Source organism: Macaca fascicularis, chromosome 4 (assembly GCF_037993035.2).
Source record: "Macaca fascicularis isolate 582-1 chromosome 4, T2T-MFA8v1.1".
In the NCBI taxonomy this organism is placed as follows: domain Eukaryota; kingdom Metazoa; phylum Chordata; class Mammalia; order Primates; family Cercopithecidae; genus Macaca; species Macaca fascicularis.
This window is the reverse complement of record NC_088378.1, coordinates 74,457,727-74,471,484: the sequence shown is the minus strand read 5'-3', so window position 1 is coordinate 74,471,484 and position 13,758 is coordinate 74,457,727. Positions and strand designations below refer to the sequence as shown.

The 13,758-nt window shown below is 34.2% G+C and overlaps 1 protein-coding gene across 10 annotated transcripts in view; it reads right to left on the bottom strand.

The window, feature by feature from the left end:
- Positions 1 to 13,758, bottom strand: part of ASCC3 (activating signal cointegrator 1 complex subunit 3) — a 372,625-nt gene that overhangs the window by 338,083 nt on the left and 20,784 nt on the right. For 5 of the 10 annotated variants that reach the window (XR_012433590.1, XM_005552273.4, XM_074037396.1 and 2 more), the window contains one exon: positions 1,924 to 2,483. The exons of 2 other annotated variants lie outside the window; for them this stretch is intronic. Coding sequence is in view for 7 of the 8 variants with exons in the window: in XM_005552273.4 (XP_005552330.3) it covers positions 1,924 to 2,483 (560 nt within the window). In the remaining variant the exon portion in view is untranslated. Of the gene's footprint in view, positions 1 to 1,402; positions 1,506 to 1,923; positions 2,484 to 13,136; positions 13,256 to 13,758 lie in introns of those variants that run through there. 3 more of the 10 variants (XM_074037398.1, XM_005552276.5, XM_065543671.2) reach the window with 2 other exon arrangements.

The following is a 13,758-nucleotide window of genomic DNA, read 5'->3' as shown; positions in this document are numbered from 1 at the left end:
CTGTAGGGAAACAACTGTAGAAAACTACTAAAGCATCACTTGAAAATTATACTGAAAATTTTCCAGAACAACAGAATGTAACATATAACAGCAAAGAATTATATCTAAAATATAAATTATGAATAACCTAAACTACAGAACAAAAATTAAGATAATGATTCATTTTTATACACAAACAGGAAAACCAAAACACTGACTATATAAAACCATATAGAACTACCACTCAAGCCACTGATGGGATGTGAAATAATAACTTACATGTTAAACTATCCATTAACCCTGGTTGAAAAAAATCATTGAACCAAACTATGTAGGCTTCAGGGTGGCTTGTCATATACCTTAACAAGGTGCACAGCCCTCACCTCCTTTGGCTCTTACCTATCTGCATACCCTTGTTTCTCAGCACTCCACCTTTGCATCTTGCATGCTTGCTGTACAGAGCTACAGCTCTCTGAAAGCAGTGTTCAAGCCTGAAATATGCTTACCTTTCTGGTCCATTTGAAAGAGTTAAATCTAGTCATATCTGAAGACTTGGTTCAAGCTTAACCTTCTCTATGCATACTTTTCCTCATACTAACACCTCTATAAAATCTATGACTTGTTCTTTTATGCACCCATTTTCTTTGCATGTACTATTATAATACCTATGATATTTCAATAGAGTTACTTGTTGACACGTCTCCTCCTGCCAGACAATTAATTCTGAGAACAAGTTTACTATCTTATTCATCCTTTTATGTTCAGTAAATAGCACTGTACCTAGCAATACAATAAGCATACAGTAAATATATGAAAATGAAGCTATTATAAAAAAAATCTAGAACAAATATTCCCCTTCAAACAATCAGATTCAGTTACATACTTTAAAATTGTGGTGAAAGACTAAGAAATACAAACTTACTATAGATACTCAGAAGTGAAAGTAATGGTTTTATGGCTCACTAAGAAAAGAAAATATCCATTAATTAGATATTTATAAGTTTCAGTTTACTATAATCATAACTGGATAACTGCTATTATGATGAGCAAATATTAGTAAAATTTTCTTCATAAATCACAGTTTTTAAATATTATGTTCAGAATGTTAGAGAAAATTTAATAGTGTAGAACAGATCTGATATAAATTAAACCAAATGTAAAACATTCAAGGTAAATAAGACTGATCACAGAATTAATGATATAATACCTTACTTCCAAACTAACGTTAGTCGGCATAACACCTATCACTACCATGGGTTAAGTCCTCTAATACCTACTTAGTTAATTCTCTTTTCTCTGAAAAATACAGCTAGTATTTTTTCTGTATTTCTGCTACTTAATGTGATTTAAAAATTCTTAATTCCAATAATAACAAGGAAATAATCACAATTACCACATAATCATTATTTACTATGTTACTTACCATTTTGCATATATCATATTCAATCCTTATAACAATTCTCTGTCTTGATATTGGTGTCTCCTTGAGATAGCCCAACAAGAAAACTGAGCTTCTGAGATATTAAGTTACCTAAAGTGTCACAACCAGTAAGTGGAAAGGGAAGAACAAACTGATTTCAAAGCCTGTCCTTTCTACAACAGTAGGCCATCTCTCTTAATCTTTCATGAAATATGTTACTCATTGAATTTGTCCAGTATTAAAATTAAGTTGACATCAAATCAGCACTGTCCCAGTAACCAGGGCATGTGGACAACCAACTATTGCCTGCTGACTCCTCTGCTACACTCATTACACTTTCAGACCTCCTGTAACTATCCAGTGGGAACGTATATACAGGCCTGCTATGTGAAACCATTTGGCTATAGATTCAACTACTATACAGAACATTAAAGAACTTTCTTTGCTAACCAACCATGTTTAAAAACACTATTTCATTAAGATAGTTTACATTAATATAAAAAAATCAATCATTTCAACTATACCTCATCCTGAAGTTCATCACCACTTTTAATAGAAGCAAGCATATCATACAAAGTACAGCAAAGATCTTCTACTCTTGGCACTTCAGTCATTTCCTTCAAAGTTGAATTTAAGTACTTTTCAACTTCACACCACAAAAAGGAGCCATTTGTTTTTTCCACAGGCTTGAGTTCTGGGGTGCAAGCCTCCTGGAGATGTTCATTCAGAAACTTCTTGTAATCTAGGCTTATAGTTTTCTGAGTTTCACCATTTACTGGCAGTTCGTCAAAGTGGTCCAAATCATGCATGTCAAATGAAAACGCTAAATTTTTACCAAAAAAAACCCTATCGCCATGTTCTTTTTCTGTCACCTGCACAAGAGCAGTAAGATCATCTTGACTAAAGTGAGAAATAATTCGATTAGTAGCATTACAAGCTGCAGTGGCAGATGATGATGGAAAGGGGCCAAACATCTGTTTGATAGCCTTTGTTTCCTTGTGACCAACAGAGTCCTTCAAGTGAAATGTCATGAAGAGAAATGCAGCCCCACTTTCAATTGCTTCTCTGCCATTATCAGTTCCAACTATTCAAAGACAAAAGAAACAATATTAGCTCAATTGAATCATGGTTCAAGTTACGATCTTCCGAAAAATTACCACAAATATTCTCCTGAGTAAATCTAACAGTCAAATCATAACAACAGACCAGGTGTAGTGGCTCCATATAATCCCCACACTCTGGAAGGTCAAGGCAGGAAGATCATTTGAGTTCAAGACCAGCCTGGGCAACATGGTGAGAACCAGCTCTACAAAAATTTTTAAAAATTAGCCAGGCATGGTGGTGCGCACCTCTAGTCCCAGCTACTCAGGAGGCTGAGGTGGAAGGATCGCTTGAGCCTGGAAGGCTGGGGCTGCAGTGAGCCATGATTGTGTCACTGTATTCAGCCTGGGCAACAGTTGTGAGACCTTGTATAAAAAACAACAAAAACATAGCAATAAAGATAGCCAATTTAAGGAGCAGGAACCAACCCATTCCTGAAAAAGTATTTATTTCCCAAAGAACTACTTTAGGTAAATAAATCATTATCAGTAATTATTATGTATCTAAGTACAGAAACTACCTAATAACAATCCTTACCACTTCTTTCTAAAAACCACTTGAGGCACTAGCTAAAACTCACTTTAAAACTAATTTTAGGCCGGGCGCGGTGGCTCAAGCCTGTAATCCCAGTACTTTGGGAGGCCGAGACGGGCGGATCACGAGGTCAGGAGATCGAGACCATCCTGGCTAACACAATGAAACCCCGTCTCCACTAAAAATACAAAAAAATTAGCCGGGCGTGGTGGCGGCGCCTGTAGTCCCAGCTACTCGGGAGGCTGAGGCAGGAGAATGGCGGGAACCCGGGAGGCGGAGCTTGCAGTGAGCCGAGATAGCGCCACTGCACTCCAGCCTGGGCGACAGAGCGAGACTCCGCCTCAAAAAAAAAAAAAAAAAAAAAAAAAACCTAATTTTAAAGATTGATTTGATGAGCTAGTTAAATAAACCAAAGTAAGGTACAGAAAACAACCTGAATTACAGACTTTTGGAGCTTCAAGGAAACCTCAAAAACCTATAATTTTCTTTCCAATTTGTACCATAAACCTGAGATGGCAAGAAATATTTCTATAGTTGTCATTCAAAAACATTTAATACCATCAAGGATATTTATTAAGCTGAAGATAAAGTTAGTCATATTATAAAATAAAAAAGAACGCTCCTGTTTAAAAGAGGCTATAAGTAAATACAAGAAGAATCAGCCTCTAATTTATTTAAGGCATTTTCTCATATCCAATTTTCTCAAATAAAAAAAGAAAAGCATCTGTATTTCTGACATGGGTTTCAAAGAATATTCTTAGGGAAGAAAACAAGAATTTAAATCTTCAAAAGGCCCCCAAAGCCTATGTGACTTACCTAAATACTGGTAAAGTTAATAATGTAATGAACACTGGTATCTTCCTAAAAAACATGACTGCAGTTTCTCCCGCCTGTAATCCCAGCACTTTGGGAGGCCGAGGTGGGTGGATGACCGAGGTGGGTGGATCACCGAGGTCAGGAATTCGAGACCAGCCTGGTCAACATGGCAAAACCTCGTCTTTACTAAAAATACAAAAATTAGCTGGGTGTGGTGGCACACACCTGTAATCCTAGCTATTCAGGAGACTGAGGCAGGAGAATCGCTTGAACCTAGGAGGCGGAGGTTGCAGTGAGTAGAGATAGCGCCACTGTACTCCAGCCTGGGTGACAGAATGAGACTCCATCAAAAAAAAAAAAAAAAGAAAAGAAAAGAAAAAAAAAAAGGAAAGAAGGAAGAAAACATGACTCCAATATCATTATTCACAAATCTTCAACAGCTTTCTATAGCTTGATCCAAGCTCCTACACTACCAGAAGTTGATCCCAGCATTTTATTTTCCAGTCTTATTAGCTATTATACATTTCCTGCTCCAGCCAAAAAGAATTTCTTAACCAAAAACCATGTTCTACCCCACTCTATGCCTATTTCTATATCATACTGATTCTTCTTCAAGGCCTCTGATTGTTCAAATCCTACCCATGTTTCAGAATACAGCTCAACCGCCTCTTTCAAGATGAGTACAACGTTGAGTACATTGTAAATGGTACTGATGACAATACCACTGTAGTATTCTTCACTGTACTTAGCCCCAAATAGGTGGCTCCACAAAGATTAGTTGATTCAAACTAGACTCAGGCCTCACTGACACCAGGCTAGTATTTTTATACTACACCAAACTGCCTCAGTCACTTTTTACTTTGTCTGCTATTCAGTCATGTGTAGAAGATTAACAATGTATATGTAGGAAAATAAGCAATTTTACAATGTATGTTTCCAATTTGTTCAAGTATGAAGTCTACTTTTACTGTTATAATTTACACAATTATCTGACATACAATTATTCTTTTAGTATTTAAGAAAATATCTGAAAATCTTCTATAGTGCTTTTAAATTAATTCAATAGCATTTATGTATATTTATTCATTCTATACATTTTACTTATAACTTGTAAAACAGGTTTTGGATAATTTGGGGATTATGGTACTTCTACAGATAATTTAAAAGGGTTGATACGACTGATACTAAAGTCTGAGAAAAAATGGAATTCACATTTACAAACATTATCTACCATTTTAAATATATATTTTTTGTAAAGATAGTATTGTTATCACTTTACATCTTGGGATTTTTAAAAAAATAATAATTTACTAAAAACTTTCACATAATTATCTCACTTTGTCCTAACAAAAGTATCTCCATTTTATAGATGTTAAACGGAAACAGAATTTGAGTAATTAGGGAAAGATCAAATAGCTATTACGTTATTAAACAAGATTAACAGTAGTCTTCTAACTCCTAAACAAATTATTTCCCCTATGTCACACTGATTCCCTGTAAATTCCTAGAAAGTAGAACTTATTTCTAATTCATGTTTACAAAGTAAATTTTAAAAATACATAGGTCACCTAAGAAATAAAATAGTTGAAGAATAGCCTTATTATGTAATGTAAAAGTGTATTTAACTTAAATATCCATTATTAGGTTACTGGTTGAATTCTGATATAACCACATATTACATTCACTAAATATAATGCATCAGATTTATGTATCTTGCCTTTAAAAAGTCCATTAAGAGTGGGTGAAAAAGTTATAAGCCCATTTTTGAAGAGAAAATAATTGTAGACTCATAGAAACATCAACAAAGATATAAGGCAACTTTTTTGGAGTTTCAAATTTTTAATAACCATTAACTTAAAACTATAATTTCAAAAATCACAAATACTTAAAAATATTTAAACCTAGCTGGGTTGTGGTGTTTCATAAATGTTAATATTCTACCCTAATTACTAACTCTCCTTCTGCACAACCTATGTGAAATGGACACGTGTTCATACCACAAAGCAGTATCTCAAGAGAGAATCTCTATATGCCTTACTGTTCTGGGAGTTCCACTAGCCAACACTATTTGTTGACATGAATGGCTACACAACAAAAATAATGACTACAGCAGTATGAAAACAATGAACTTTTTCAGGACACCAAAACATCAGATGGTAACGTCCACTTCCACCACCTTTCTGCAACCACACCTGCTTGTCTTTCCTAAGGGACACCGACATGCTTTCCAGCACGCTGTCGGCATGAGATGACGTGTTGGCGTAAGAGACTGGCTGTTAGCACGCTGCCCGGATGAGAGTGCCGATCAGATTGGAGCAGACGAAGGACCCCAGGTGCTGCGGCCGCAAAGGATGCACCACAACTTTCTGGTACAGCCCACTCAATGTTTTTTTGGTGACTAAAATGAATGAAAAGAGTTTGTAAAATGTAGACAACACATCTGACGAAAATGATGTAGTCAGTTGTCTAATTAGCCAAAGCTATCCAAGGCCCAACCTACCCTCAACAAAAATGTAATTGGCAGGGAAATACTAAGCGATTCTCTATGAGCAGGCTGAACCACCACCCAATTGGCCACATCAGAAGGGGGAGATGGGACGGCTTTGGACAACGCGTGTGGTTACACTTCTAAAGTAGAAAGGTGTTATAGTCATGTTCTTGTTTTCTGACACTAAATCCAAAATTGAACATGTTACATTAACTGTGAGAATCCTGTTCCAAAATAGCCTTTTGTTCACTTCTCTTTATATTCTATATGTAATTTAAGTAATAATACAAACGATTAGGTTTATGATCTTTGGTAAGTTAACATTTGCACCCAATTCTTAAAGCTTTTTCTGTCTGCTTCGTATCACTTACTATGTTCACCTTTCGAAGAGGAATCAGGATTTTAAGTTTAGATTTGGCCACAGATAAATTGATACACTAATCAATTGTCGAAAAGTTTCTATAAAACTTAAGAACTCCAAACTTTTAAAGAAACTACTATAGAAACCTACATACTTGGGTATCTTTCTGTCCATAAAACACTGAATAACATAAGCTGTAAACCGGAAAACTGGCTCTGCCCACCTGGCATTTCAACTGTAACACATTTAAAAGGATGCACTTAGAAAGTCCCTACAATACTTTTATTAAGAAGAAATACTCATCCTACTTTGCAGTTATATTGAGAGGAAATGGGCTGTGAAATGCACAGTAAACTACAAGGCACTTCCCAGAATTTAAAAAAAAAAGTCAAAAGTGAAAGAGGCTTGCCAAAAATCACAGTTAAGTAGCAAAGCATGATCAGAACTCAACTTGGCTGGCTGACTGGTGCTCTTTTATTATAAATAATTTTCAAACTTAAAAAAAAAAACAAAAAACCTTACATAGAAACTAACCATATATGGTTTTATAAAACTATATATTTGGTTGTTACTATAAGATTATAAAATAATTGTTTTAAAATCAAAGAGTTAAATGATGTTTACAATTGTCAGTCATCCTCAACACACAATTTACATCTGTTTTCTTTTGATTCAAAATATTAAGAATTAAATGGTTTTAAGTTGTCACTTTTTTCTGTAGCCTACTTTAATAGTTGAGGAATCTTGGGAAAAGGATGAGTAGAAAATTTTAAAGATTGAAATAAAATATCAATCACTTGCATCCATAATGGATAAGTATTTTTTTATTTTTTTGGAGACGGAGTCTTGCTCTGTCACCCAGACTGAAGTGCAGTTTTGAGACGGAGTCTTGCTCTGTCACCCAGGCTGGAGTGCAGTGACACAATCTCGGCTCCCTGCAACCTTCGCCTCCTGGGCTCAAGTGATTCTCCAGTCTCAGCCTCCTGAGTAGCTGGGAGTACAGGCACATGCCACTATGCCTAGCTAATTTTTATATTTTTTTGTAGAGTCGTTTCACCATGTGGCCCAGGCTGGTCTCAAACTCCTGAGTTCGGGTGATCCACCTATCTCAGCCTCCCAAAGGGCTGGGATTACAGGCGTGAGCCACTGTACCCAGTCAATAAGTATTCAATTTAGAAGCTGTCAATAAATGAGTTCCTTGACCAGTTAAATCCTCAGAGATTCGCTGATTTTTCTGAATCTGGTAAGTATTATGTTTTATTTTAAAAATATGTAAAATACAGGACTTTACCTACAACATTAGATACAACAAAGTACATTATTTAACAAAATACAAAAATGATTCAACTTGAATATAAAATATATCATGTCTCCATAATTTTTCCCTCTACATATTCCTGTTCATTTCCAATTAGTGTAATGATTAAACAAGTACAATATCTAAACTAGTCTCATGAATCTTGCTAATATTTTCCTCCTTTTTACAGAAAAACTCAGATACAGAGATTACAAAACATACTGATGCTACAAGAATAAGCCAGGTACTTTTTTTTTTTTTTTTTTTTTTGTTTTTGAGGGAGAGATTATTAAAACATCTTTCAAATGATCACAAAATTATCAAACTTTTGAGCTAACAGAGGTAGGCATTTTCCATGTGGCTTTTGGGGGAATAAAATGAACAATTTCTGTGATATAATTTTAAAATTGCGTAAGTAATTTAGTATAATAAGCCTCATGTATTTTAGAGTATATAACTCTTTCTGTGCATGAAAGCACCTTTAGCAATACCTTGCATTAAACAGGAAACATATTCAAGAAATGTTCAATATAGTGATTTGAAGGAGTTACTTAAATGTTAAAATTATTACTACATTTACATAAAAACTGTTGCCTTTGGGATGAGCAAATAAAGGAAAGCAAACAAAGATATTTGTTAGAAAAAAATAGTAGTAGTACAAAAGATTAAAATTAGTTCAAGGCATTTCCCTATGTTTTAAAAACAGCCATTTAATTTTATGTACATTCATTACAAAATGTGAATACTCAACTTGCAACTTTAAGGCAGCAACCAGCCACTATATTACCTTTCCAGTAGTATAAAACCCTGCATCAAATTACAATGTAACTTCCCAGGCAACCAAATAGCTAACATAAAAGTCTGAATTAGACTTCATATAAAAGCTTCCTATAATAAAACCATCATTTTGAGCATCACTAAGGAAATTAAAACAAATCACATAGCTCACTGAGATTTAACTGCCATTTTAGACTTTTTTAACATTGAAGGAAAAACAAACAAAAAAGATTTAAGTATACACTTCAGTATTGCATCCATATATCAGATGCTTAGTAATATTATACTCGTAATACTATTTAAAATTATCACTTTTAAAATGCCTCTACTAAGGAATGCAGTTTTAAATTTTCTTATATTTAAGGAATCATAATTTGTTAATGAAAAATAATCTACTAATAAACTAAAGCAAATTGTCAAGAACTTTTATTTTATTTCTATTTTGGAGACAGGATCTGACTGTCACCCAGCCTGGAGTGCAGAGGCATGATCTTGGCTCACTCCAGCCTCTGCCTCCTGGACTCAAGTCATCCTCCAAACTCAGCCTCCCGAGTAGCTGGGACTACAGACATGCGCTACCATGCCTGGCTAATTGTTTTTGTATATTTTGTAGAGATGGGGTTTCACCATGTTGTCCAGGCTAGTCTCAAACTCCTGAGTTCAAGCGATCCACCCACCTCGGCCTCCCAAAATTCTGGGATTACAGGCATAAGCCACTGTACCCAGCCAGTATCCATTCTGTTTACAATGGTTTAGCTATATTCCCAGGTAATCTGAATTGCCTATTTACACAGCTGATACATTTGCAGAGTCTTCTTGATTTTTATAGTTATCCAGCTTTTTAAAAATTTCTCTTGTAAAATGGACATAAATATAACACCTCTGTCTTTGAAACATTCAAAACACAATATAATGCTGTCCAGTGTTACCTTCTCTATGAATTGTTTCCTGACTTACCTAAGCAGTTTCCTGCCCTTTGAACCAGTAAATCACTGGACACATTACATCTGTCATAACATTTAACCCATAGAAGCAACTATTTGTTTACTAATGGTTATTAGCACATCTAAATTATAATAAAATTATTCATTGACAGCCACTTATCAGATTAACCCTAGGCACTTTATACTACTACTTAACATCACAACAACTACAGAGGGTGAGAACTGTTATCACCATATTATAGAAGAGAAAAGAAGTGTAGTGATATTAACTAGCTACCCACTAGTAACTGACAGAACTGAATTTGTACCCACATATATTAACGGATACTTTGAAATTACCCCAAACTATAAAAAAGTAAGGAAACTGAAAAGCAAATAAAGACAGTACGAGAAATATAGTTGCATCAAGTACACAGATATAATGCCTAGATGTGGAGCAGATTATTGGTGAATAAAAGGCAACAAATGTGAAAAGGCCAAATCATTAGCACAGACTTCAGCCCTACCATTATCAAGCTGCTGACCTAGATAGGGAACTTGTCAGATGAAACAAATTAACCCACTTGGTGTCTTTATCACTACAATAGGTTTTGATATTTGAGCTGAATATATTCCTAATACATATATTTATGGATGTATAAATATGTAACACAAATATAAAAATAGGCATGAGAATGAAAAACACCAATTTATTATATTTATGATACTGGTTAACCAGGGCCTGAGCATGGTACATAGGAGTTCTCACCATGATAGCCAAACCTCAAGCTAAATAAATACACAAGCATGTTACTTATCAATCTGAAATATTTCATTTTTAATCTATGTAACATATAAAGCATAGTAATTCTTTTTATTGACTATAACAATATACAGTACACATACAGCTCAAAGAACTATCAAAAAATGAACACACCTGTGTAATCTGGTTAACTACTTCAAGAATCAGAACATTATCAGCTCCCCAGAAACCTCCCTCACATTCACTCCTACTCACTACCTCCTTCCTCAAGAGTAGCCACTATCCTGACTTCTAAAACCAGAGACTGTCATGCCTAGTTTTCAATTTTATATTAATGGAATTATAATATGTATTGTATGGCTTCTTTTGTCAACATTATAAGATTCACTTACAATGTTATACATAGTTGTAATCTGTTATTGCTATAAGGTAGTCTACATACAACAACTTAAGCGTTTTAACAATGAACTGGGTTGTTTCTACATTAAGGCTATCACAAATAATGTTGCCATGAATGCACAAATTTTTGATATACACATATGTACAAGCATTTTTATTGGACATTGATGTTCTAAGATTAAAATTTCACTTATCCAACCATAGTAATAATAGACACTGTCAAACAGTTACGCAAAGTGGTTGTACCAACTGTGAACTCTAGCAGCAGTGAATGAAAATTCTTGTTTCACATTCTTGATCCTAACAATAGGTATGTCAGTCTTTTTCATTTTAACCATTCTAATGAGCATGTAGTGGCATCTCCTTGACTACCAATGAAGCTGAAGCCTTTTTCGTGTTTACTGGCCAATTATCTCCTGTGCAGTCCTTGTTCAAAGCTCTTACTCATGTTTTTGTAGGATTAGCTGTCCTTTCATTATTGATTTGTAGGAGCTCATATTTAATCTGGATACAAGCTCTCTTTTTGGTTATATATCTTGAAGCTATATTCTCCCACTGTATGTTTTGCCTTTTTACTCTTAATAAATAGAAGGCATTAATTCTACTACAGTCCAACTTAATCATTCCCTTTGTACTTTTTGTTCTCTATTTGATAAATTTTGGCACATACCAAGATCCTGAAGATACTCTTTTACATCTTTTAGAAGAGGTATTGTATTGTGTGTCATGCTTAATTCTGTAGGCTGTTTAAAATTATTTTTAAAATAGATACTTTTTTTCATCTATGCAGTTGACCCAGCACCATATACTGAAAAAATAGCCTTGTCTCACTATTGTTTGACCTTCATTATAAATCAAGTATACTTCTATCTGTAGGTTTGTTTCTGGGCTATATTCTGTCATACTAGTCCATTTGCCTATTCTTGGACCAACACCACACTGTCTACTTATCTTTATAATAAGTTTTAATATCTACTAGAGTAAGTTTTCCCTCTTTATTTTTCAAAGTTAACCAGGCTGCTCTTTGCCTTTGAATTTCCATATAAATTTCATATTACCTTGTCAATTTCCACACATACACACATACATACATACACACACACGCCCCTCAAACATAAGACTATGCTTGGGATAGCACTGAATCTATAGATCAATTTGGGTAAAAAATATATCATTATAACAGTGAGTCTTCCAATCCTTGGTATATCCCTCTGTTTATTTAGATTTTTTTAAAATTCTCTCAGTAATATTTTAGTTTTCCATGAAGAAGTCTTGCTTATTTTTTGTTAAATGTATTCCTATTTGATGCTTTTGTAAATGTAAAATAAATTAAAATATATAAAATTTAAGGTAAAATGTATTGTTACATAAAGATAAATGTAATTTTAATGTGCTTCTAGTAAGTAGAAATAAAATTGATTTTTATATTAACCTTGTTAAATTCACTTTCTACAGGTACAGTCATATGAAAACTGGAAAGTTTTTTTTTTTCTTCCAGTCGTTATGCCCTTACTTTTTCTTGCCATATTATGTTAGCAAGGATTTTTAATACAGTGAGAAACAGAAGTGGTAATAGGCATTTGTGTCTAATTCCGTACCTCAGGGAAGCTTCTAACTTTGTACTATTAAGTATGTTTGTTCTAAGTGTTTTATAGCTACTGCTTATCAGATTAACAAAATCTCCTTCTGTTCCTAGTTTGTTGAGAATTTTTATCATAAGTAATGTTAGATATTCATAAAATGCTTTTTCTCTGCTGAATAATCATGTAATTTTTAAACCTTTATTACTTTACAGCAAATCACCCTATCTTCTCATATTTATTAATCCACTCATTGTAAACATTTGATCACACACACATCATGTGTATTTCTTTTGCTGACACATTTGACAGTACATTTTAATCTTCATGAGATTTCACTATATATACTGCAGTATGCTTCTCCTGAGATTTAGGATATCCTCTTACATAGCCACAACATTATCACATCTGAGATCTAATATTACCTAATGACGTCCAGCCTATATTCAGATTTCTCCAATGGCCCCAAAAATATGTAATTTTTTTCTGATTCAAGAGTCAATCAAGGATCATACATTACATTTTGATTGTTATATGCCTTAACTTCTTTTAATCTACAATAGTACTCTCATACCTTTCTAAATGAGATGACATTCTCCATTAAAGCCATCATAGTATATAGATTTCTTTGTAGTTAAGGTTTTTAATTACAGATTAAATTCATTTAATAGTCAAATATTCAGATTTTCTATTTCCTCTTTTGTCCATTTTAGTCATTTTTGTCATCTTAGTCCTCTGAATCTGTCAGAAGCTCTGCTCATCTTCTCATCCTCCTCTTTTCCATCCAGCCTCCTCTTCTGGAATGGACAATTCACTTCTAGGAAAAAGTAGCCCAAATGCCAGGATCACATTTTCTGGGTTAGTTTCTGCTTCCACATCTTGGCCCCAAAAATCTTCACTGCCCTGGTAACTTCTCTGATACAGTAAAACAAATTTTGTATTTTGCAGTTTTTCTAGGCATTCTCTGTAGAGGGTTGTTCCACATTACCCTGTCTGCCACTTTGTGGGAAGCAAAACTCTTTGAACTATTTTGCAATCGGCAATTTTCAAAATAACTGTCACAAACACTGCTATATCCCTTTAACAGGCCTTTATAATTCTAAATGCCTACCATTATGTCCATAGACAAAATTGCCAGATTCTGCTAATATCTTTTTATACTTCCTATTCCAGTCATTGCTTTATAAATGGCTTTCCACCCTAGATTTTGATTCCTCAGTTTTTAACAGCAAAATCTTACTTCCTTGATAACTGATAAACTACAGTGGATTTACAAATGCCCTAAACCATACTTTATAAGCCACTCCTGTCCAACCTACT